This window comes from Acomys russatus, chromosome 2 (genome assembly GCF_903995435.1).
Source record: "Acomys russatus chromosome 2, mAcoRus1.1, whole genome shotgun sequence".
Taxonomy (NCBI): Eukaryota; Metazoa; Chordata; class Mammalia; order Rodentia; family Muridae; genus Acomys; species Acomys russatus.
The window spans coordinates 88,644,026-88,670,128 of NC_067138.1; the positions used below are offsets into that span (position 1 = coordinate 88,644,026).

The following is a 26,103-nucleotide window of genomic DNA, read 5'->3' on the forward strand; positions in this document are numbered from 1 at the left end:
CCAGAGGAAGCATCAATTTACAAAATATCAGGGCATTAACAAGTACATTTGTGGGTGTGGGTACACGTGCATTTGCGAGTGTCTATCTGCCTTCATGTGTTCAGGCAGGTGTGTGCTCATCAGTATGAGCATAGGAATAGAGGTCAGAGGTCAACCCAAAATGTCTTCCTCTATCACCATACATTTTGAGATAAAGTCTCTCACGGAAGTTGGCTTGCTGGCCCAGTGAGCTCTAGGATCCACCTGTCTCCACTCTTCCAGGACTGGGGTTAGAGGTGCTTGTTCAGTCCAGCACATTCTGCTCTCACACAGGTGCCATGGATCTGCTCTCATATCTTCACACTTGCACAGTAGGCACTGAACCCATTGACTCATCTCCTCAGCCCTGCATTGGATTTTATTCAAAATCCAAAGGTCAAACCTGAAAGGCAGGTGGGTTTGCCATCTTCTCTCTCCTGGCAACATGGGTATACCCTGCAGGGATATTGGGGACATGACATTCAAAGTACAGCATGTATGGGGGAAACCTTTAGTGGCACCAATAATAATCAAAAGCATTTCAACAACAACAAAACAAGTATCTGGCCTTACTTGTACTCTATTAAATAAACATGAGAAGCAACAATGCCTCTGAAAATTAGCTTATGTCAAGCATCCCTCCAAATTCTTAACAACTTTGAAAAGCAAAACCTGCTAAATTATTCAAGGGTCTTTGGCAGTGTTAGTTAAGAGGAAGCAAGACTCAAATTGCCACACACAAATCCTTACTGAAGTTATTTCATTTGTTGTCAATGGGAAAAAGAAAATCGCTGCTAGGCCTTAAACGTCACTTTTTAAGCCTACCAGGTCGAGAGAACGTAAAGCCGGAGAACAAGGGGTGCGTGTGTGTGGTACTGCACTGTGCTGGTGCTGTACCATCGTCACAGAATCCTCCCTCCCATACCCACGGCTGCCATGGTGCCTGTGCTGGCCAGTGAGTACTGGAAACTGCACCTCTTACAGAGACTGCCACCAGCCCAGAGAGAGCCCACTCTGTACTCCAGAACTGTCCTCACACTCCAGCTGTGAGAAGGAAATGATTTGCATTATTAATTCCTAGCTGCATTCTGCAAGAGTAGTGCTTGGAAATACACAAGGGGGGGGGGCGGTGGGGGAACCTTAAATTGAGAGGAGATTTTAGACACAGGCAGCCATTGTGAAAGGAATACAAAATACTTGGCTGGTTGAACATCACTAAAACAGTGCCCAGAGGAGTGGGTCCAGGCAAAGCCTAACCTTACAGTACTTAGGATTTCTGCGTGGGAATTCTGCTTCTCTGTGGGAACCAACACATTCAACAATGAAAGAAAATTACGTTACAGCAACAGCTCTTAAAATTGAACAAACTACAATCCATTGATGTCAAGCCTTCTGGGAAGTTTTGTGGAACTAAGTACAGTGTAAGCTAAGGGCCTACATTAATGTATACATTTTAATTTGAAATGCAAAATGTATTTGCATGGCTACTTAGTTTCAGACACTACATGACCTTAAAACACTGAAAACTAAAACAAGCAAACAACTTGAAGACTATCCCCTGAACCAACCTGTCCTTTCTCTCACTGTATAGTACAAAGACAGTATTTTCTCCTTTACTTGAGATACATTGTGACCAAGTGACAAGTCTCGACCTGATCTGTACAGTGAAACATTGACACTTAAGATAATATGGGGGGTGGTGAGGAAGAGCAGGAACTTCAGGGGGATAGAGGAGCCTGTTTCCCAAGTGGCCTGATCCTAGTTCTTAGGGACCTCCTTCATCATCCCTCCCTACCCTCATCTGATTCTGCCCTCCCCTATGCTCACCCTAACTGTATTCTCATGCCCAAGTTCCATTTCCATCAGCCTCCATCGACTCACCTCTGTCTACCGCCATCCCCTCACAGTAGAGCCTGCGGGATGTGGGTGATGGGGACCCCCAACCATAAAATTCCTTCATTGCTACTTCATAACTGTAATTTTGTTATTGTTATGGATTGTGATGTCAACATACGATATGCAGGCTATCTGATATGCGATGCTTAAAGGGGTGGAACTGCTGATCTAAAATTGTGGAACTCAGGTTTGTATGCAGTGAAGCCTCCTGGGCTTTTAAACCGCATTCATGCTTCATGTCAGATTCGCGTACAGAGTCAGAGCAAAGAAGCACAGGAAAAGAAGAGGCAAGCATAAGAACTTAGGCAAGACGTCATGTTTAGAGGATGTGGTGGTTTCTATGGGAATGACTCCCATAGGCTCACATGTTTGAGCGCTTGCTCTGTCACTGGTGGAACTGCTTAGGAAGGATTTTGACATGTGGCTTTGCTAGAGAAAGTATGCCAGTAGGGATGAGCTCTGAGGTTTAAAAAGCCTGTGCCATTCCCAGTGAGCCGCCCCCTCTCTCTGCCTCATGCTTGGGGATCAGATGTAAGCTCTCAGAGACTGCTCCAGCATCCTGGCCTGCCTGCTTGCTACTATTCTCCCTGCCATGATGGTCATGGGCCCTATGGCCCTCAGGAACTGTGAGCTCCAAATTAAATGCTTTCTTTTCTAAGTTGCCTGGGTCGTAGTATCTTTTCACAGAAGTAGAAAGGTAACTAAGACAGAACTCACACTAGGTTAACCAGAGTTGAGAATACAGTGCCCTAAAGAAGAGGACACAGGTGTGGGAGGGGGTCCCTAAGAAAGTCACAAGTTTCTCCAAGTAAAGGTGACTGGGAAGATCCTGATAGTGCTAAGATACAACAACAACAACAACAACAAAAATAAAAAAAAAAAAAAACAAAAAAAAAGTAAAAAAAAAAAAAAAGGCAGCTGGGTGTGGTGGCACACACTTTTAATCCCAGGGCTCATGAGCCAGAGGCAGGTGGATCGATGTAAGTTCAAGGCCAGCCTGGTGTACAAAGTGAATCTAGGACAGCCAAGTCTACACAGAGAAACCCCATCTCGAGAAAAAAAAATGTCTGATAGAAAAGAGCACAGATTTAATTTAGAAAATATTACATCTGAGCTACCCATAAGACATCTGGGGAAACAAGTTCAATGTGTTGTTGGAAACAAAGGTCTAAGACATTTGGAGATGGATCTGCTCTAGTGGTATACCTTTGGCCAAATGAAAACTGAATCCAGTCTGAAAATTCACAGGAGGTACTGAAAACACAGAGGACAAAGGCAAGGAGTCTCATTAACGAAAAAGTCATTATAAAATCTTAAGAAAACACCAATTCCTGGACTTCTAACAAGGTATTATTTTCAAAAGGAAGAGACAAGTTTTAAACAGAGTACACTGACATCAACAATATTCCAGAATAAGTGCCAGGCATGGTGGCTCACACTGGAATCCCAGCACTTGGTGGCTGATACAGGAAGACAGCTATTACCACAGAGCAATCTGGGCCACACAGTTAGAGCTTGTCTCAAAGAAAGCAAAACATGTGTAAGCTGGGACAGATGGAAAGGAACCACTTGGGCCCAGCTCCTAAAAGGTCGTAAGTTCAAGAGGCTCGTTCAATGGGAACAGAGGCCGAGTTACAGAATTGATGGCTTTACAGTGTAGGAAGAAGAAGAAGAAGAAGAAGAAGAAGAAGAAGAAGAAGAAGAAGAGGAGGAGGAGGAGGAGGAGGAGGAGGAGGAGGAGGAGGAGGAGGAGGAGGAAGAAGAGGAAGAGGAACAGGATGAGGGAAGAAACAGGAAAGGAAGAAGAAGAAGAAAAGGAAGGAGGAGGAGGCAGAGCCTTTGGTGGGGAGAAGCCTGTCTGAAGGACAAGGCATATGTTTTTTAGTAAGAGTCAACAGGGGGAAAGGAGATAAGAAGGGTTAGAAAGAATACAGACAGACAAGGTTTAAGGGAAATGGAAAATTTGGTGGCTTCAAAAGGCAGGAACATCATGGGAGGCAACTGGGAAAAATATTTATACAGTGGCAATGTGAAGGTCTAACAGATGAAGTCTTGCAACAGGAAATGTTGTCCAGTCTCTAAAGAGAACTTGCACTACTCTCATGGCCATATTAAGAGTTACACAGCAAAGTCAGTGTACCTGCCTTTCCATGCCAAGAGGCATGCAATACACTCACTACCCAAAACCTTCAATTCTATCTCATCATGAACCTGAAAACAGAGGCTTCTTTGGCCTTCACTATAAAACCTAACCTCGCTTTTCCTATTCACTTCTCTTTTACTGTGTCTTTTCTCTGCTTTTTATATCCAGAAAAGCATAGTTTTATATATAATTTGGTTCCACAACAAACAATCCTTTCTATGCGAAGCTTTCTTGACCAATTAAGCTAGAGAAAGAGTATAACTTAAAAAACTAAACTAAACTCAGTTTTATGAAACATACAATTGTCCAGGTGTTCTGTCTGTTTCTTGCAAATGGTGTGGAGAGAGCTGTAAGTTGGCTGACATGCGCAGTCTCCTCATGACCTCATGATGATTGTAAAAGACAGAGCTCGATTCAGGAGAAAAAAGTGTTATTCCACACCCTGTGCTCTTCCCAATCTCCCCACAACAGTCAGAAACACCATTCCACAGCTTTGAAGTAAACACTTCAGTTGAAGCAGTAAACAAAATTTAATCCCCATACAAAATGTTGTATGTACTTATAGACAGTACTTGGGGAAAGCGAGGATTACATGTAATTCATATTTTGCAAAAGTCTGTGACATCTAGCCTAGTGTCATGCTCAAAACAGATGATGAGTAAGTATCTACCAGATGAAATTTTTACTTATGGCCAGCTCAGAAATTCTTGAGCTGTTAATGATACTCAGGGTAGAATGACATATATTCCCAAATTCTCAAGGGGAGAGAGATGTTCTTCTACTGATGTCGAGCTCACTCAAATCCAGAACCTCACTGTCTAGAAGGTCATATTTAATCCTGAGCTTGCTAACCAGGGAGTGTCGGTATTATTTGTGCCTCATAAGGTAAGTGGTCAAGGTGCATGAAGAGCAGGGAAAGCGCTCCTTCTCTTAGCAGCTCATGCAATAGCTCTGAGTTGTCCTTCTTTTAACAAGTTAACTACTGCAAGCAACCAGGCCACCTGGCTTGGTGCCAGCTGCTGTCACTCCAGCTTCTCAGGCATGGGTTACCTAGAAGTACCCAGGATATGGCCTTGAAAATTAATAGTTGAAGGCTAGACACCCTTCTGGGTTTTGTTTTCTTTTTTTCAGAATAATTTGTAAACAAGGACTTCCCTCACCTGCTTCTCCTTTAGCCTCAATCCTGTCCCAATTTTGAACATTTAAAGACTTTATTAATGTCTCCAAACAGGAATAAAAAGAAAAAAATGTTTCTGAAGTAAATCTACCAAGAAAAAAAGATCCTTTGATTTTCGACTGACACAGATCTAATTTTTCAATTACTTAAAAGTTTTACCTACATGTCAGGTTTTAACTACTGTTAACTATTCATTGCCCAAACTTGCTACATATTCTTCTGTGAACAGAAAGTGTGCTTATAGTTTGTGCAATATTACATTGTACCACAGTTTTGTATTATTCATCAGCATTACTAAACAGTATATCTTCTCTCATTTAAAAAATCTTGGGTGTCAGAAATAAATGAGGGTAGAAAAAGGAGTGAGTATGAATTTTTAAATAGTGGGTTACGATTTTAAATATCAAAGGGAGACTCCTTTTTCTTTGACTATGAGAGCCTAAAAACATTTATCTGTTCATGAGAAAAGTGGTTTACGATTTAAACAACTATTTAAAAGTGTTCTGTATACTCCAAAATCGAAGGTTTAAAACCATAAAGTGAAAGACTAGGCAATCATGAGCCCCAGTGATCCCAGCAAGTACCCAACACCACTGAGATTCTGGCCATGTTCTCAGGCAGTACTCAGTGATGCTTACTAGTTTGTGGTACCCTCCATGTTGACTTCAATTGTGAGATCTACCAAATATGTTTGGGGAATGATATACTTCAACATTTGTCTGACTTAAACAATTTCTTAAGTGAAGGCAGACTTTGCTGTATTTGAGAGAGATTCTTCATGTAATTTATTTAATAATTTCTATCTTTGCTTGGAGGAGGGATTCAAGGTGACTTAAGGTCACATATGGATCCAAGGATCATGTGATGATATGTCAAGACACATGCAAATGACAACACACACACAGACACACACACACACACACAGAGTGCACACTCCTGCAAAAGAAAAGTACAAAATTATACTGTAAATCTAAACAAGAAACGTCTGGCTAATGACATTTGAAACCCTTCAAACAGTTACATCTGAAAATGTACGAGTCTTGCTCTTGGATTCAACACATCTTTCCTGTCCTCCCAGCCAAGGGAGCATCCCACAGACTACAGAACTGGAACCTTCCTAAATGTCAAATTGACAAGTCAACCTGGAACAGAGCTTCCAACTTCCAGGGTCAACCGCCAGGTTGCTGTTTTTTCTTGCTATTCTCTCACTCATAAGTAAACAGGCGATTCGGTTGAGACCGATAAGGAATACAGTTAATTATAAAGCAACATAGCAAACTGAGGCTAAATTCCAAAGACTAGGATGCAATGATGCATTGTCTACAGTAGTGGGGGTGTTTGGAAACACAATCAGACTTCAGCCAAGTCACTCAGCTCCTGCCTCACTTCTAGCTCACTAGAGTTGTTTACACAGTTAGGAGAAGACTCTTGGACTTTTATTAACAAGTGAGAATAGGTAATCTCACATGTGGTCACAAGCAAAGGAAAGATACGCAATTAAGAGGATGAAATGGTCAGATGCCTTGCATGTGTCAGGCAGTTCTGAATGTATAGTCCCTTAGCTGTAAAACAAAACAAAACAAATCATGCAACTGATCACCACCTCTTAAAAAAGAATCAGAGCAAAACCGTATGTTACAAACAGGTTGAGGAACTTCCATAAAGACTATTTAAATGCTTTTTACAAATTACAAGCACCAAGAAATTACTTAAATACTTAAAAATGGCATATACCAAATATCCCTTCTCTTTTATTTGCTTGTGCTTAAACACTAATCCCAAATGAAAATCATGAATTCTGAAATAATGACCCATTTATCCATTAAGGTTCATAGTTCAGTATGAAAGGCACAGTTAGCAAGACAGGAACGGGGCAGCAGGTGGGGGAAGATCAAAGTATAATGACATGTATGAAAATACCACAATAAAATCAATTAGTTGCATATTAACTTTTTAGGAAGTAAATATTTAAAAAATACTGTATATTACAAAGAAGAAACTCAGAATTGGTAAGGAAGCAGTGGGCACGGCTGGTGCAAAACCACCTGCGTGTCAATGGTCAGGAGCTGCTGGGAAGCACACGCTGTGGTAGACAGTGGCCATCCTCATACGTTCTGTATGTCTTGGTGGAAAGACTGCAGTAATGCAAAGCTGTGGGGTGTGGAAACCACCAATCGCAGAAGCAGAGCTTGTCAAGGAAGCAAGGCGAAGACCAGTCTCCCTAGTTATGGCGCTAGTCTCAATTTCCCGATAAACGGACTGTGCTGCCCCAAACACTGAGTCTCTGTGTGGAGATTTCACAGTTCAGCCAAGGCCAAAAGTGAGAGATGAAGAAGCATCCAGAACAATTCTCCTGAGCCCCCAGTGCCTGCTGCTGATACAGGTTATCTCAGCTGACTATAGGACTAGAACCGTGACTATAGGACTAGAACTGTGGTAAGCTCAGGTCTCTAGTATTGAAAATTGAAAAATATTACCTACCTCTCCAAAAGCCTGGTTTATTTCAACATATTATAGAATGTATTTCTGCTTTTATAGAAAACTTTTAATATAGTAAGAGATGCTGTCTCAAAATAAAAATTCCTTAATAAGCTCTATAATAATGTCCATATGGTGATGTGCAAAAAGCATGTTAAATGATGGATGCTCCCGAATGGCCAAAGAAAATCCCAATTTAACTCTAACACCTTAATTTTTGACAGTTACCACGTTACCCCCAAGGAAACTTGAAAGTGGGGAAAATGACGTGCTCTAGCTAGTTTCTGTTTGTTTTCTTCCTGAAAACAGAAAAATTAAGAGACTCTCCATGGTATGTGGCAAAAGAAAAATTTAACCAACCTTCTAGACAAATACTGATGATGCAACCCTGTCATTACATAAGCACACAAAGGTCGCCTGCCCGCAGGCTCCGCCCAGCTCCAGCAGAGAGCACTCAGGTGAGCCTCTGCTCACCTCTCACTCCTCGCTACTTCACTCATTTCCGCCAGGTTGCTGTGCAGATGCAAACAGCACAGCCTTTGTTCAGTCTGGCTTTTAAAAAGGCTTACCAAACTTTTTCTCCACAAGGTATTTTCCTTTTTTTTTTTTTTTTTTTTTTTTTGTTAAGTGTGCAGAGGCTTTTAGAAGTCTATTTTTTAAACAAACTATTTTATGCTCTGCTTTATTTGTACAGCTAGCAAATTTATCAAAAAAATTGATTCAGTGTAAATTTAAATTTAAAATATGTATTAAATTAATACTTTTCATTGCTGGAGAATATAAAATGTATTGAATTAATAATTTCACCTTTGTTGTATAGAATGAGTACTGAAATAGTACTTTCATCATCAAAGTATACAATATTTTGTCAAAAATATATTTTAAACAGAATATCACTTAATGTATATGTAGAAATATAATTTTTCTAAGAAAACTATGGATACAAGTTTCAAAAAGAAAACGAAAATACTTTTTTTGATTTTGGATTTTACCTACTATATTGACTGCCATATTTCTCTAAAGTAATTGTAGTAGAAAATTAGTGTATTTTTCTGTAATTTGGGGAGTCTTAAAGTTTTTCAACTTCTTACTAGGCAAGCATTAGACTTTGAAGCAATTGAGGACCAGAGATGCCTCAGGTTCTGACTCTTTGCACTGTATGGTTTGTCCTGGTGGAATGCCAGCTGATTAAAAAAAATATATATATGTATATATATATTTTTGTTTTGTTTTGTTTTAAGGGAAAGTGTGGCTGTTTGGGGTTTGTTGTGTTTTGCTTTTGCTGTTGTTAAGAATATCTTTAGAGCATTCTTTTAAGGAAATTACAGATACAATTAAAATTCTTTATATAATGAGAATCTGAAATTCTTTTTTATGTTAATTTATATTATTTTCTCATGAAAAGAAAAATACTTCTCATAAATCAAAAGCAAAGTGCTGTATGTTCAGAATGTGGGGAACAAAACCCCAAGGACAGACAGGGAACATGCACACAGCCCGTCTCAGAGCTGGTACAATCCACCTCTGAAACTAAAGACCATGTGTGCCTTACACTGAGACAGACACAGAATAAAAAGTCTCATGAAAACCCCTTTACAGAAACATAACCAGTCTTGAGTACCTCTCTTAAAACAGAGTGGATACATTATACGGAAACTGTTAACAGTTTTTATTTTGTTTTGTTTTGTTTGCTTGTTTAAAGTGACTGAACCGTTTTTTAGCTTTTCACCTGCCTAAGAGATATACTAACTAAGCATGTGTTTGAGTTAGTTTTTTCAGGACACCAACAAAAGTGAAAGCCTCGCTGCTCAGGTACACACTGTGGCTGCAGCAGGAGCGCGCTTACCCACCAAGACAGAGGCCAACACACAATCACAGCTTGTCCCAGTCCCCAGTCCTCCTGCCTGCCAGAACAAAGCAGGCAGCTGACCAATTATGGATGTTGATCTATACAGGGGCCCCTTTGTTCTCCAACAATGTCAGGGTCACACGTCCGGGGACACATATTTACCTGGAGGATTCTTGGCAGGATCATTGTGGCTTGGACTTCCTGATTGTCCAGAATCTGTAAAGAAATCACAGAATATGTTTTCTTTTTAATTTGTTTTGAAAGAATTTCACAATACTAAGAAGGACATAGAAAAGAATTTGAGGTACAACAATGAGGTGATGTTTAAATAAAGCATACTTTCCCAAGCCATTCTGTGGCAACATTTTATTCATCAAACCAGATAAATGTCTATACATACTTCTCCGTCAAAGGGAACAATTACTCGTCTATAATACTTTGGGGTGGAGGACGGTTTTCCTGTGGTGAGAGGTCTCGCTGCAAAGCCACTGAGACTGTTTGAAGGTTAGGCAAATATCAAGGCTAGAAAGTAGAAATTTGAAATAAAGCAGATACTGCCCCCTTAAAAGACACAATCTAAATAAAATTAAGAATGCTTTTAAGAATCTGAAAATATGCTTTTCTACGGAGAGTAAAAGACACAGAAACAAGAGCCTTCTCTTCCAGGCTTTCACAAGCATGCTCACATACCCACTCCACTAATCCCCCAACCCACTGGATCCCAGCCCAGTTCTGTCTGCATCCCATAATAGCAATCGATTTGCAAACACCAGGAAAAGCATAAATTACTAGGTAGAAAACCAACATGGCTTTGCGGAGAGCAAATTGTTGGATCAATTTAATCTCCATCTGTGAGATACAGACAGACTCTCAGATAAGAAGGAAGAGGCAGCCACAGTGATTCAGAGCAGCCCAATCCATGTCATTGCTCAACAACAGCACAGAATGGGCTCAGAGGACCGGCACTGCCCGCCAGCCTGCCTGTCCTAACCAATCCGCACTGCTGGGTTTGGTTTCACTCCACTGCCTCCATGGACCCTCCACTTGCATCTGTGCCGTCTGTCCTGGGTTCTTACACACTTACTGGGGAGGAGTTGCTTTGAAATCTTTTATTGGTTCTAGCACTTAGGTTTTTGTCTCCACAGCTACACTGCACTAGGAAGGAAGGGACAGAGAGCCTTTCTACCTCTTTGTCTTCCTGGGCTGTTCATGTCGTGAACACGCTAGGCTTGCAATATATGCCCGCCGAGTGGATGGCTCAGATTCAGCAACCTTCTTTGCTTGCCTACAAAAAGGCAGTTTTGAGCACAATAGTGAAATCTCAACAAAATGTGGTACTGGTGGTGCCACCAACTGCCATAAACCCACAAGTCTCTTCCTCAAAGCCTTGCCCTTATACTTGAGGCAAGGAAGGGATTGAATTAAGCAGAAAACCAAACTCTTTGGTTTTTTTTTTTTTTTTTTTGTTTTTTTTTTTATATCAAGGCTATTTAATTATGCCAGGTAGATGATGAATACACTGCAATTCTTCCTCAACTCTTGAACATAGGAGCATCCTGTTAGTCTGTTTGTGTATAAAATGTGGTTCTTCATTTCGGCCTTTGTCTCCTGCTTACTAGGGCATGGGTTAAGAGGGAAGAAAAATGTAACCCCTCTATCCCGTCTCCTTGTCCCCCCTCCCCTTTGCTCTGGAGTATATTTCATGAAATCTTAGCAAACTTGTTTTTGTGATTCCCCACAGTGTCCTTCACCTTGATCCTGACTTGGAAAAACAGAGGGAAAGAAACTGGAAAACCATCTGACTGCACTTGCACTGGGTAGCGTCTCCTGCAGCCAGAGGCCCCGGTCCTCTTCTTCAGGACCCTTTTCTCTTACTTTTTTCTGGAACTGGGTGACTTATAACTAACTAATAGAAGAAACCTTTTCTTTGGTCCTTTCTAAGAGAATGTGGCTCTGACGCCATTCAAGCCTAGAGTATGATAGTTACATTAAAATGTTACACTGTTTCGTTTTGTTACAGCCTCTGCTGTTTCTGCTTTGAACTCCTCTAGTGTCTGGTCCATAGGATGCCTCACAGCATCCTTTGCAAGTGAGTCTAGCCTATTGAGATTCCTCCTCTCAGGGTCAGACTCAGAGGCCAGACCCTCTGCAGCTTTTCTCTTTCCTCTCTGGAGCTACTTCACCTCTACAGAACTCTACTGAACAGGCAAGATCAGCGGAGAAGGCTGCAACAGCCATGATCAGGCAAGGGGCCCAGGGGCCTCAGCCCAGGAGCCGGGAACTTCAAACGTGAGCCTTAGCATGTTTGGCTACAATGACTGCAAACTGGTACCCATTGCCTCCTCCACCTCTGCTGCTAACCCTGTGTCCGATGTCTCTCCCTGAGAACCTGTTCACTTACCATGGCGTGCCCTGTACTTTCAGAATGTCCCACATGCCACCGAACGGCCTTTCTCACCCTGCCTCCACCCCATGCTATGCGTGGTAAAAGTTACATAAAAACTGCAGATCAATGTCTGGAAGAAAACAAAATTCTGTTCACTTAAAAACAATCACTAAGAACACCCTAAGAATTTGGGGAAAAATGGAACAGCTTTGCCACAAGCTTGCTTTCTACAATGAACTGGTGTATTCTATCCATCATGCCAATTACAGGTTTTCCTTCATGCTGAAAAACCTGCACCTTCTCATGAAGCCAAATAGCAAATCTGTGTCCCTGAAACACAAGTGAGGGCCCCAGAGAGGGGGAGGGACCCATTGACTTTTCCTACTGTGAATCTTACACTGCGATATGCTACTTCGTTGTCACCTTAGGTCAGTCATTTAATTCCAACTGCTGGAGAGGGAGCCATAGTTGGCAGGGAACCCAAGAATGAACTGTTACTGTGGTTGACTTCAGAGAAGGAATTTTTCAGACCACATCTAAAACCCCCGCAAATCACCACCCAGGTCAAATTACTCCAGACTCAAAGGTTTCATTAACCACTTCCATCACCCTGTTCAAATTCCCTCCGTGTGTGTGTGTGTGTGTGTGTGTGTGTGTGTGTGTGTGTGTGTGTGTGTGTAAGAGAGGGGTTATGTTATATTGAATACTGGCTCTGTCCCTCTCTAGTCAGAAAATTGGTTAGTTTTTAGAACCTTGTACCTTAATCATAAAATGGAAATAATACAGTCTACCTCAGAACCTCTGCAAAGAGTGTGTCACACCAAGCACAGAACCCTGGGTCAAGTACATCCTACACCATCAATACACAAGGGACATTAATACCACAACGCTAAAGTGCTTAAGATTTTTAATAGGCTAACTCTCAGGAAGAAAGATAGAAATGGAGGAACCTGAGCTCTGTCCACAACGGCGCAGCATCTAGAAATACCTTCGCCAGGTCTGTGCACCCACCCGGAGTGTCCATGTCAGTGCCTTTATACCAGGCCACTGAGGCAGATGGTGCCACCGCCCTGACCTGAGCTTTTGGGAGATGCCATGGTCAAGATGGAGATCCCAGCAGCTAACGCAATCACCTTCCTGGAGGCATAAGCCTTGAAGGAGTGAAGTTGACAGGAATAGGGTTAGGAGCTGCCTAGCAGATTATGCTTTGAGTTTAGAACAACTTTGAATCCATAAAGAAGAAAGTGGGTGGACCTGGAAGGGAGCCAACAGGTCTCCCCACCTTTTGTTTTCTAGTTGATCTGAATCTGTATTTTCTAAGTTTCTTCTCCTTTGACCCAATATAATTCTGAGGCAAATTTGACATTGTATTACTCCTTTCTGAAACTCTCTAGGACTGTTCAAATAGACCTCGTACTCTAGCTGAAAAGATCCTTTTGCCTCAGCCTCCCTGGTGGCTCGGATTACAACTGTGTACCTGACACCAGGCTTTCTCTGCTCACAAGTATAAATTTAAATATACTAGCCATTCTTCTGGGAAGAAGGAAACTGAATGATGCCACTCTACACTGTCATTTCTACCATGGCCACTCCTGATCCTTGGGTTAAGGACTCACAGTCCTCAGGATCGACATGACCATGACTCAGTGTTTTCTCTCTCCCTTGGAAGGCCGCCTGTCCACTCTTGCTCTCCTAACCTAACTTCGCCTAAGGAAGTGATCCGCTCTGACAGAAGACCTAGAACTCTGTCATAAAAGCTTGGGGATGGAGGAATGAGAAAAGGCAGATGGGAAACATCAGGTCACAGTCACATAAGAAGGCAAGGCTACTAGAGAGATGATGACAGACCGCTCAAAAAGCAGGAAGGAAGAACTGTGAATGTTTTCACCATAAAGAAATGCAAACTAGGGAAGAGACATGTCAAAACTGATCTAAATGTTACAAATGGATACATGTGGTGACAAATGCATGGTACACCCCCCAAAATATGTAAAACTTTTGCATTTGTACCTGTTAAGTTCAACTAAAATGTTAATACACTCTAATGTAAATAAGTATAAAAAGGAAACAGTTTCATTATTCTAGAGAAAGAGACCAAGGTCACATCAGATGGAAGCAACCCTTGGAATAGTATCACAAGAAATAGCCAGCCAGGCAGTGGTGGCGCTCATCTTTAATCCCAGCACTCTGGAGGCAGAGCCAGCCAGATCTCTGAGTAAAGAGGCCAGCCTGGTCTACAGAGCAAGTTCCAGAAGCACTAGAAACCCTGTCTCAGAAACCAAATAAAAAGAAAAGGCTAAAAAAGCTTGACACAAGTCTGCCAACATACATACAATACATAGTTTGCTTTGCTTCCAAGACGATCTTTAAAAAACTCAAAACTGAAAAAGCTAAAACCTTTGTCTTCCATGCAGTCACAAGAGCACTCCAATGGTTTTAATAGTCCCCAAGGCACCTTGACCTGACCTTTGCCAACACCTGGCTGTGTAACTTAGCTCATGTCCACCAACATTTGACATGTGAGGCTTGACCTCTTTGATCATTCTGACATCCTCACGATCAGTCACCCTTTTGGGGTATCTGGTCAATGTGTGGCCAATTTATTACCTTATCTCTCAGTGTTTGGGCCAACACTAGCAGTGCTTAGTTAAATCCAATGCCCAGAGAACAGGCGGTGTGTGAAGAGGTACAGACAGGCATAGCACACCACTCTGTGCAGACAGAAGACCACCTAAGGGGCAAGGAAGGGGAACATAGGAGTCATCCCGCCACCCAGGTCCAGGCTAAGGTAATGCTTAGACCTGTTTCCTCACTTTTAGATATAGGAGGGAGGGTCACATGAGCACTTTCATCAGGAATTGATTATTGGCTCTCACCAACACAGGGGAAAGTGATTTGGTTGGGGGAAGGAAGCAAGAAGAGGGCCAAGGAATGACTGGACCTGCAGCCTATGAAGGCCCTCTCCTCCAAGAGATCTTCCAGGACTGAGAGCATCACAGGACCAAGAGCATCAGCGAGAAAACAAACCGTCCTTGGGTGTGGTGCCAGGTGTTTGTAAATTCCCCATTCTAGATGGAGATAAGACACACAACCTGCCTGCACTGCATAAGGAGCTCAAGGCCAGCCTGGGTTTTACACTGAGACCCTTTCTGAAAGAATGAGAAAGAGGTGAACAGACATACATGCAGGCAAACACTCGTCTATGTAAAATACTATAAATAAGTCAGCTTTTGAAAAAAATTTAAAAAGAATGAGAAACAATAAAGGAGGGACTGAATTTGAGAAGAACAACTTCAATTTATAGTCATTTTGGCATAAGGAGGGACAGACTGAGGTAAATTACAGGCACTCTTCCTGCTCTAAAATTATATGGTTCTACAACAATATAGCTTTTATATCAAAGGATATCAAAGAGTAAATGAAACCCAAACTTTAACCTGTTAACCTACAGATAGCCTCCTGCTAGAACTAAAATTAGTCATCATATGATAAAGGCCCCTTTGTCATAGTCTTTTGCTGTAATCAGGTGAAAAAAAAAAAAAAAAAAAAAAAAAAAGGAACGGAAAGAAAAGAAAAAAACAGTCCATTGTCAGCTACAGAATACCAGGGGATTTCTTAGGGGCTAAGACCAGTTCTTTTCTCTTTAAAATACCATTCATTATAAACACACAAGTGTGTGTGTGTGTGTGTGTGTGTGTGTGTGTGTGTGTGTGTGTGTGTGTTGGCAAAAGGAAGCACTGAAGAAAAACATGAAGACGTGAAAAGAGAACAAACTTCAAGAAAAGGATGCAAACGTATTTAAAACCAAGGCAGCAAAGAGATAAAACCATGCCTGTTTTTCAGGACAAGAAGAAAACTGTCCTCAGAACAAAGCCCCTGCCCATCTCACCCCACCCCAGGTCTTGGTGACCCTAGAAGACTGCTTCCCAAGCTGACAGAAAGCTGGCTTTACAGAAACACAGTCCCCATTGCATAGCACAGACTAGAAGGAACCGTTTGCCCTGCAGCACAGTTAAGACACTATTCTGTTTTAGAGGAAGGCTGCTTTGTTGGTAGAGGTGGCACAAAACTTTAGCTTTACGATATTTTCTTTCCCTTCTATTAAAAGCTTATTAAAGTAACACAAAGATATATGGACAGAGTGATTTCCTACTTCTAGAAAGCTCATGAATATGGGGGGACCTTTCTCTCCATCCCCTCCCTGTTTCAGGTCTCCCTTTAGGCTTTGGTCGCTCTATCTCAACCCCCCCCCCCCCAGCCCTTCTCAGTCTCTTCCCAAAGGCACATTCCATTTGAAGTGCACACCCCTCCCTGCCCAGGTCTCTCTCTCTGTCTCTTATCCATAACACATTATCTATTTGAAGTCCCGTCATTGCACAACTTAGCTAACAGTCTGTACTGTGCTTGCTCTGCTACTTCGTGCTGGAATCCCTGACATGATTTGCGGAATCTGTACCTCTTCCCCCAGAACCCAATGTTGGGCAAATGAGACTTCAAACAACTCTCAGTACTTCTGGCAGAACTGAAGTAGTGTTTGTGAAAGATGGCTTCCTCCACATGGTAAACCAGGCTTTTCAGCCAACGCTGCTGCGCTCAGCCTATACCTTTGGCTTCCTCTTGCTCTCCCCTAATACTGACACTCAGGATATAATTTAGCAAAATGCATAGTCTGAGAAGATGTTATTGTGCAAAGGATCCTTATGGGTAAAGTACCTTAATTAACAAAAGGAAAACAAACACAGAGCAAGGTACAGATGCCAAACATACTCTATTTTTGTTCCATCACACATTCCTTTAATTCTTATAAAGTTTATAAGATTTTATAAAGAACTACTCTTTTACTTAACAGGGAGATTAGGTCTGAGGCCTCAGATCTCAAGGATAAGAAGAAGGATTTGCTTGAGCTCTAGACTGAAATTTGTCCACATGGAATTAGCCAAAATCTCAGAGTGCTGAAACAACGTAAGGGAGAAACATCACAGGGACACTGGAGAAACACTGCACCCACCACAAGGCACAGCAACAGAGCTGTAGCGCTCACTGCGTGGCCATCACAATACCCCACAGTGAAGACCAGGGCTATCAGTCCCCACCTCTGCCCCAGTATTGTTGGCTGATGCAGAGGGAGACTGAGTAAGCGTGGGTCCCACCAGGGTCACCTGAGTTTCTGCCTTAAAGGCATTTAATATGCAGAATGCAAAGACGCCGTTCTGGTCATTGTCAAGATTGCTAACTTTCTACAGTGTGTTTTCAATTAAGTAAATAAAATGTGGTAATTAAATCAAGATTGCATAATATGTTTTTGATTTGTAATCTCATTTAAATTAATTAACTGACTCAATCCTTGTTTAGTTTTTAAACTGGCCTAGTTATGGAAAGAGTCCCCGGGAGCAAATCCAGTTTTCTATCTTTAAAAACAAGGCAGAGCAATCTGGTATACTTAAAAATCAACGCACCAGCATGATGTAAACAGAGAGGCAAGAGTGTTACTGCGCAGTGGGAGGAGTTCTATGGCATGATGTTGACTGAAAAAAATAGTTCTCACACTGGAGAGAGATAAACTAAAACATTATTTATTCAAAACATTTCTTTCCCAATTTTATGAAGTTGCATGTTTGTTGGAAGCAAAACATTCCTAGCTGTATTTTAAGTTTCTGAAGAGAGCTGTACAATTTCTAATCTTTCATAAGTCCTGCCTGTATCTCACAATACTTCATGAACGTGCCACTGTGTACTTCAAGGGACAATTCACCAGTGCAGTTTGCCACAAAAAAAAAGAAAGAAAGAAAGAAAAGAAAGAAGGAAAGAGAAGAAGAAGGAGGAGGAGGAGAAGAGGAGGAGGAGGAGAGGAGGAGGAGGAGGAGGAGAGAAGAGAGAAGAGAGAAGAAGAAGAAGAAGAAGAAGAAGAAGAAGAAGAAGAAGAAGAAGAAGAAGAAGAAGAAGAAGAAGAAGAAGAAGAAGAAGTTGTTGCCCCTTCCAGAAACCTGGCCAGATCCAGGAAAGTATGAATGAGATGAAATGGATGTACTCACTTCCGTCTGGGAGATATTTTGCATTTCAGGGACAGAAAATACATTGTCCCCACTTGGGAGCAAGCTGGGAATGAAAAGCAGAATGTCCTGAGACTCAAAGACAAAATCATGAAGGAGAATCTAAAACTCAGAAAGCAAACCAATGTTTATGTCCTCGGTCTGATATTCTTAAAAATTCTTAATGTGTGAATTAAGAATGTAGAAAAATAAATGCTGCTTTCCTGGAGCCCTCATCAGCATTTGCTCCCTGCCTGTTCTGGCGTGCCATGTTTTTCCTGCATTATTCTAAATTTTATACATCACATTCTGCCTGCAATCGGCCCCTCTATGCCATCCATCTCATGTACTTTCCCCAAACTTAATATTGTTTCTCTAGATTAAAGCCAAACCAACACACTACTTTCTAATGTTCTACTGTGATCTTTGTCCCCAGGGCAGGACATGCTCCCCCACAGTGACCAGAGTCTGGACTCCTGCCTTTCTCAACCATTTGTACTCTGACCTTTAGCAAACCACACAAGCCAGAGTCAGCTTTTATCTTGTCTACTCACTTAAAATTGTATGTATATATACACACACACGCACACACACACACACACACACACACACACACACACACACACACACAAACAAACAGCAATAGCTCACACCAGTAAACCCAATACTTGGGAGACTGAGGCAGGAGGATTGTTGACAGTCTGACACTAGCTTGGGGTATTCATAGTGAGTTCAAAGTCAACTTGAGATACAAAATGAGACCTTATTTCAAGAACAACAACCAAAAAAAAAAAAAAAAAAAAAAAAGCAAGTTAAAGAAAACAACACTGAATAAGAAAGAAAGTGTACTCTGAACTGACTCTAAAGGGATTAGAAATGTGGTAAGTAAGCGCACAATGACACTTTATGACTCTGAACACTGATAATGAGAAAGGCTACAACATTCTCTTTTTTTGTTGTTTTTGTTTGTTTGTTTGTTTGTTTTTGAGACAGGGTTTCTCTGTGTAGCCTTGGCTGTTCTGGACTCCCTTTGTAGACCAGGCTGGCCTCGAACTTACATTGATCCTCCTGCCTCTGCCTCCCGAGTGCTGGGATTAAAGGCGTGCGCCACGATGTCATTGATCTTATGGAATATCTCTATAAACTCTAAAGGGCCAACAATGACTGGAACACTGGAGTTGGATGAGAAAGAACAGATTTCTACGGAAGGCACAGGAGGTTGTGTCAGCTATCCATCAACAGTTTCTGTTTCTGACACATCTTTATCATAATAAGAGAAAAAAGAAGCAGAGAAGTGGCTTGGGGAACAGGAAACTGGCTGATGGTGGCAGACAATGGCTTCAGTGTCCCATCAGTTCCTTGATAAGTGGTTCAAAGAACTTCTGTCCTCTTGTTTTCGAGGCAGAAGATCATTTACCAGGAAAACTACGTGGGTAGCATATCGTGGAACTTATATTTTTTAACAGTAAAAAAAAAAAAAACACACACACACACAGAAAGAAAGGAGATAATGACTTACTCTTTCTTGCAAAACAAGGCTGATTAAGAGGAAAGCCACTCAGTTACATTGATAAAAATAATTTTAAAAGCTAACCTAAGTTTTCTTCATTTTTAACATAAGATCAAGATTTCCTGTTGAAAGAAACATTTGAAAGAACTGTGAAAAGTTTACAATCTAAAGCTACAATATATGATTTTACATTTTGAAACCTTCATGAAACGTGGGAACTTATTATAGTTAGGAGATAATAGTGTTTCAAGTGATAATTTTAAAGAAACATTTTCAAATATAGGTGATTCTAACAGAATTGTAAATTGTCTTTTTTATAAGCTCTCTGTAGCATCTATGCACAGTTTCTTGGGAGATGAGAAAACAATATAAGAAAAGGAGCATCCACCACCACATTTTACAGAGAGAGGCCAAGAGAACCCTGGTTAATGTGAGGAACTGTGAAACTGCCCAGAATCCCCCTCACTTTATCATTAACTGAGATTCAAATTACCTCCTCATAACTCAACTTATAAGGTAAACCCAAAAATATGAAAGGAAAACAAGTATCTGCAAAATTTCCATCATATGTCTTAACCCTGAAGATATCAGAGCTATGTAATCGTATATGTCAATGACTTCCAGATGTGACAAAATTTTAGCCCAGAATAACTTCAAGCTCTTAAGGATGGATTCATCTTCCCTGCTTCTAACAGCCACAGCTAGTGTTCTTATTTCTCCAAACTGATTGTCACACTGCTCTTTCAAAACTTACTGCCTACCAATAAAAATAAAATAAAATAAAAAATAAAAACCAGAAACGCAGTGTGCATATCTAACCTGCAGCAAAATCATAAAAGAACCAGAAAACCACATTGTTATCTGCGAGTTTTAGACAGTGCTCGATGACAAGGGCAGATTCTTGGTTCTTCCTCCTAAATGCTCTGACACTTTTTGTTTTAGCTGTAACAACAACAAAAATTGCAGGCCATCACAGTTTGGCTCGTGCTTGAAAGAGGTTTAGGTTCTGGTCCTAATTTGGAGAAAACAAAATTCTGTTTCAAAAAGATTATTAAAATTTAAATATGAATCAAGGAGATCAACCATGGAAAATTCTTGAAGAGACTATCCAATCCTGTATCAGGTAGAATAAAAAATGCACAGTAATTCAATCCCAGCAAGGAAAACAGGTGTGGGTAAGGTTTGTACGATCTTCATACTTTCCTCAAGTTGCTTTTCCTGGAGAGCACACTCCCGCCCCTTGACTTGCAAAAGAGCATCACCAAGGAATGGCAACTGGTCATTCCTCAGTTCTGTTACTTGACTTTGGATAGCTAAACCAGGTGGCAGCAATGGCAGGCTCAAAGGAAAGCAATACACACTCCTTGCCTCCAGTGCACACACCTCCATATGAAGTGGTTTGCTCTCCTTGTGCTGACTCCTGCTACCACTAGACAGGTGTCTTCCTCTGTGCATCTACTGCCCCATGCAGTTCTACTCAAGAGCTCTAGAAATGGTAACTCTTTTCTTGATCCCTCTGCTTGCTGGCTGGTGTCTGAGATGCCTTATGGATTTGGCTTTTCAGCAATTCCGACACTTTCAGAATTGGTCCCTTCTGTGAAATTCCTTCTATTGGGCTATCTGGGAGCTCTATATTTTCACAGCCAATAGAAACAAGTGCCTACTGAAGTCTGACATGTTCATCATTCTAGACTCAATCCCAGGCAACAAAGTTAGTCAATATAAATCAGATTAAATATACAGCCACTTGCATATTCAAGTACTTATGGTTACCATAATTTTTTTAAAAAAGGACTGCCGCATTCTATCTTAAATACGACTCTTATACTCCAAGGTATTTTGTACCATATGATACTGATATATAAAGATAATAAAAAATTAAGTTTTCAAAATCAATTGCAAAATACAATCTTATTGAACATCTTTTGATAACTCCAACCATCCACTTCCACTTACTCTTTCTTCTCTTTACTGTGGCATAAGCCTTCTCTCCAATGCTTAAAAAAGTCTTGCTGCTTGTATACTGTTCCCACACACAGGACTATATGTCTTTTGGCACAAAAAATTAGGAGCTTGATGGATTTGTATATATTGTTATACAGTTGTATTTTCATGTCCTTCTATTTCTCAGTTTTGTCTACCTGACAAAAGATATAGCTTTTAAGAAGAGGGAACTTCGGGTGAGAAAATGCCCCAATCATATTGGCCTGTGGGCAAGCTTATAGTGTATATTTTTGATTCATGATTAATGTGGAAGGGTCCAGCCCATAGGGGGTGGTGCCACACTTGGGCTGGCAGTCCTGGGTACTGCTAAGAAAGGAGGTTGAGAGAGCCATGGGAATAAAGCCAGAAGGCAGCACTCCTCCATGACTTGTACCTCAGTTCCTGCCTCCTAGTTCCTACCCTGCTTGGGTTCCTGCCTGACTTCCCTTAATGAGAGACTGTTGCCTGGGAGTATAAGATGGAGCAAACCCTTTGGTGTCTCATCATAGCAATAGTAACCTGACTAAGACAACGTCTCATGTGGCCACCACTATCCACGTTTGTGATGGTCACCACTGAACAACATGTGGGGGTTTTATCCATTGAAAACTCGCGTTTATTAGGAGCTGGAGAGATGGCTCAGAAACTAAGATACTTATTGCTCTTCCATATAACCCAAGTACATTTCTCAGTACCCACATCAAACAGTTCACAACCATCCATATATAAATCCAGCTCCAGGAAACATAATATTCTCTTTCTGGACTCTGCTAGTAGCCATACTCACTTGTGCACCTACCCTTACCAGCAACACACACACACACTCACACATGCATGCACACACGCATGCACACACACATGCATGCATACACACGTACATAAAAGTGAAAATGAAAATAAATCTTTTTAAAGGAAAAAAATGTTTATTAAATTATTTTAAATTTGATTCTGAGGTCTATTTTAATCAATCTGTGCATCGTATGTATGGAAAAATTTATAAATTTAGCTGAAAACATATTTATTGAAAAAAATAAAGTGGGCGTAGAATCTAACTAGACACAAAATGGCCATGAAGGACATTTAGCAACAATATCTGCTTTTTGTGTTTCTCATCCCCCCTGTTTATGCAAATGAAAAAGTTACAGGTTCACATAGAAACTAAAGCACAACTGTAGCAGTACAGACACTGACAGATTGAAAAGCACAAAGAGCCACAAGTGGGGATGGTTTCCTGCTTTCTCCGGTAAAGTGGTCTGGACCCTGGCAGCCCATTAATGAGGGCGGACACTAGGTCTAAATTTTAACCAGTATGATCCCAAAGCTCCCTCCTCCCTCAGAGTTCCATCCACAGAGATTGATATGTTTCAGAAGTAGCAATACTGGGCTTTCTTTCGCTGAGAATGAATTTTCAGTTTTGAGTGCCACACCAAGGCAATAGAATATAATGGAGCTATGAGGTGGGAAAGAATCTTGAGGCTAAAACAAAACATATGGGTCTATGGCTTAAGAAGTTTTCTAAATTCTTCTTTGCAAACATAAGGTAACAAAATAATAACAGAAAAGTCCTTATGGATATAATCTGAATTTTGAAAAATGGACATGACCCATTCACCTGGAATTTAACAGCATGTATCCCCTTGGTCGATGGGCCAGGCTCGCTGTTTGAGGATGGACATTTCCCTTCTGCTGTTTCACAAGCACGCATGCACTGATTGACTTTTTACTTTCTGTTCACCTGGATTTGTATTTTTGTCTGAACATTCATTAAGGCTAAGACGCAATAAGAGGCGCACAGGTGATGCTGAGGTCGTCTCAAGGCCGTCATTCCTCCCAGGAGGCTTTCAGGAACATATCTAAGTGTAATGTAGCTCCTTTGCTTAGGATAAAGTGAAAAAATAGAAACTCACGCAAGAATTTTGAAAACACAGAAAGCAGAGGCAGGTGGATCTCTGTGAGTTCCAGGCCAGCCTGGTCTACAAACAAAGCGGGTCCAGGACAACCAAGGCTACACAGAGCAACCCTGTCTTGAAAAACTGGAAAAAAAAAAATAAAATAAAACAAATACAAATAAAGGTTTTTAAACCCAAGTGTGTATAATTTACCTAACTTCACACTTGTTCCCACTGAAAGTCAAAAGCAGAGACTCACATGGGCTTTGAGTTCCTACAAGTAGAAGAGGGTCCCTCTGCTGAGTACCGATACCACACCCAAGCCTCCATGGACACGAATAGGTAAATCAAGAGCTCTGCTGCAAAAATCTTACCTTTAACCATAATCAAACAAACAACAGTGTTAGGATGCTGTCGCTAATTGTGTCTACTCCCCAGGGAAGGCAACCGCCAAAGCTGCTTGAAATTAAATTGGAAGATTAGAAGTAATTTTACTCCCAAGTTTCCTAGTTCCACTAAAAAGCGAAAATAAAAAATAAATCTGCCCAAAGTTCATTATATTAATTCTTTTAACTATAGAGTCTATAGTAAAACCACATCAAAACAAACAAACAAGCAGGTAACCTGCTGAGCAGAGCTGGGTAACATTTTGGTTGGCAGTTTAAGCAAACCTGTGACATTCGATCTTTGACTTCCTACTCTGCTCAAAATTTTTAGTCAATGTCATAGGAGGTTTTAAAATTCAGATTTACAAATATAAAATTTCCATTAGTCCTTCATTAATGAAGAATACGACAGGTAGGTTGGATCCAGTCAATGAAAAAAAACCAAAGTGCAAAATCCACTCGACGGGTTGTGGGCCAGGTAGACAACACAGAGCTCTTTCCTGGTTTACACATGAAGGAGGTGATGACGACAGCATCCAGGCCTTCACAGCTTTGCAAGCACTTTCCTCTGCATTACCTGCAGTTCCTGAAGGAGCTATTGTGCCTTGCTCCATTCTTTGTAAAAAAAAAAAAAATTGTAGCTTGAGCACCTGCAGTGACAGGAGACCTCACATCCGCCATTCTTCCTTGCACTTGCCCTAGAGACTTTGTGACCTCAGGGACATCACTTACTATTCTGCTTCACTCCTCTACCTCAAAGGAGCTATAAGAGGACTTTTTAAATGTGTATTTATTCCATTCCACTGGAGTATTGGAACAATGAACTTGATAGGACCTTTGCAATGCTCTTTGATCCCTACAGGGGAAATTATTGCAAAAATAAAGGCATTGCTGTTATTATTCCAATTATGTTATTTGTGAATGACCACCCTGATGGAGGCCAGCCTTCAGATATAGAGCAGAAAATTCTAACTCCTCCAGGGGAAATTCGCCTCATGGCAATTATACCCATAACCACATTTCCTTATTACTGTTATAAAAGACTATAGTTCACGGGAAAGTAAAATAAAAAGGGAGGGGGAGTTCAAGAAAAATTCTGTGTCTTCAATAGAAGATGCTGAGCTTGCATATTTGGGACCCAAGGCTATAGATGAACTCTAAAGAACATGTGCTCCAAATTAGCAGTCTTTGTTAGTCATGTCAGAAAGTCAGGTGTCCCTAAGACTGCAACTCTGCAGCAAAATTTAGAAGTAATAAATAAATTACAAAGGTAACCTGGGCCCAACCATACAAAGCCTACTACAATACAGTGGGGGAAAAAAGTGCCATTCTCACTGCAAAGTACAAAAAACGCACAAGAATATTAAGCTTGAGCATAGGAGAAAATCACATGTTCAATTTTACATGCAAAGACAGGAAAAAAAATCACAGACCATGATGAATTTTCCCTGAGTCTTTGGTCAGGATGCAACATGCCCCTATGGATCAGCAAACACCATGAGAATCAGAGGGTAGCTCAATTTTAGCCAGAGTTCCATGACTCTCAAGTCGAATTTTTTTCTAGGCAAGGAATACAGTGTCTTTTGCCTTATAAGGTATTAGAGGCACTGGGTAGCTCAGTGGTAGAGCACTCACCTAGCATGCACTAAGTCCCAAGTTCAACATGCAATACTTAAAACAAACATAGAAAGAGACACAAAACTTCCCATCCAACATGGACATCACAATGAGGACACAGGTTGTGGTGGTCCCATGGGTCATGAAAAACACTTCATTAAAAAAAAAAATCTTGAAACATAGAGCTTAAGGCAGGAATTATTTAAAGGGAATTTTTTATTATTAATCCACGGATGGTGGTCTGTGTACACTCTATTGACACAAGCTAAGGAGGAGGTGACTCAAACAGATGAACTGGAAAGGACAGACGAGGCCATTTGCTGTAAGGGGTCAAGAAATATTACTTACTGTACTTTGTAACAGCCTATCCAGTGCACACATTTGGAGAATGAGAGAGGCATGCAAGAGGTCTGTTAACAGTACTGGTTCCCAAGCCTCAGTCCCAGTGGTTGCCATTTTGCAGCTATGCTTGGGCCAAGAAAGTGCCACTTCCATCCTGCAAGCTCCCGGTTAACACACCCACCGTTCCCAGGCCACATACAGGCTTTTGATTCTTATTCACAGGCACCAAACAGAAAGCAAAGACAGGTTTGCAACTACCAAGTCCTTTAAAAGAATGTAAGCCTTTAGCCAAAACCTATGTCCACGTTCTTCTCTCCCTGCCATGCAGTACATCAGGCCTTGGCCAAAGATCACAATGAACTGGGAATCCTAAAAAGCAAAGGCATTCAGAACCTCCCTG

General features: G+C 41.1%; 1 protein-coding gene across 7 annotated transcripts in view; it reads right to left on the bottom strand.

Annotated features, from left to right (window-relative positions):
* Nfib (nuclear factor I B) overlaps nt 1–26,103 on the bottom strand; it is a 211,011-nt gene that overhangs the window by 79,823 nt on the left and 105,085 nt on the right. For all 7 annotated transcript variants that reach the window (XM_051163738.1, XM_051163748.1, XM_051163756.1 and 4 more), the window contains one exon: nt 9,724–9,777. In XM_051163738.1, the coding sequence (XP_051019695.1) occupies nt 9,724–9,777 (54 nt within the window). The remainder of the gene's footprint in view (nt 1–9,723; nt 9,778–26,103) is intronic.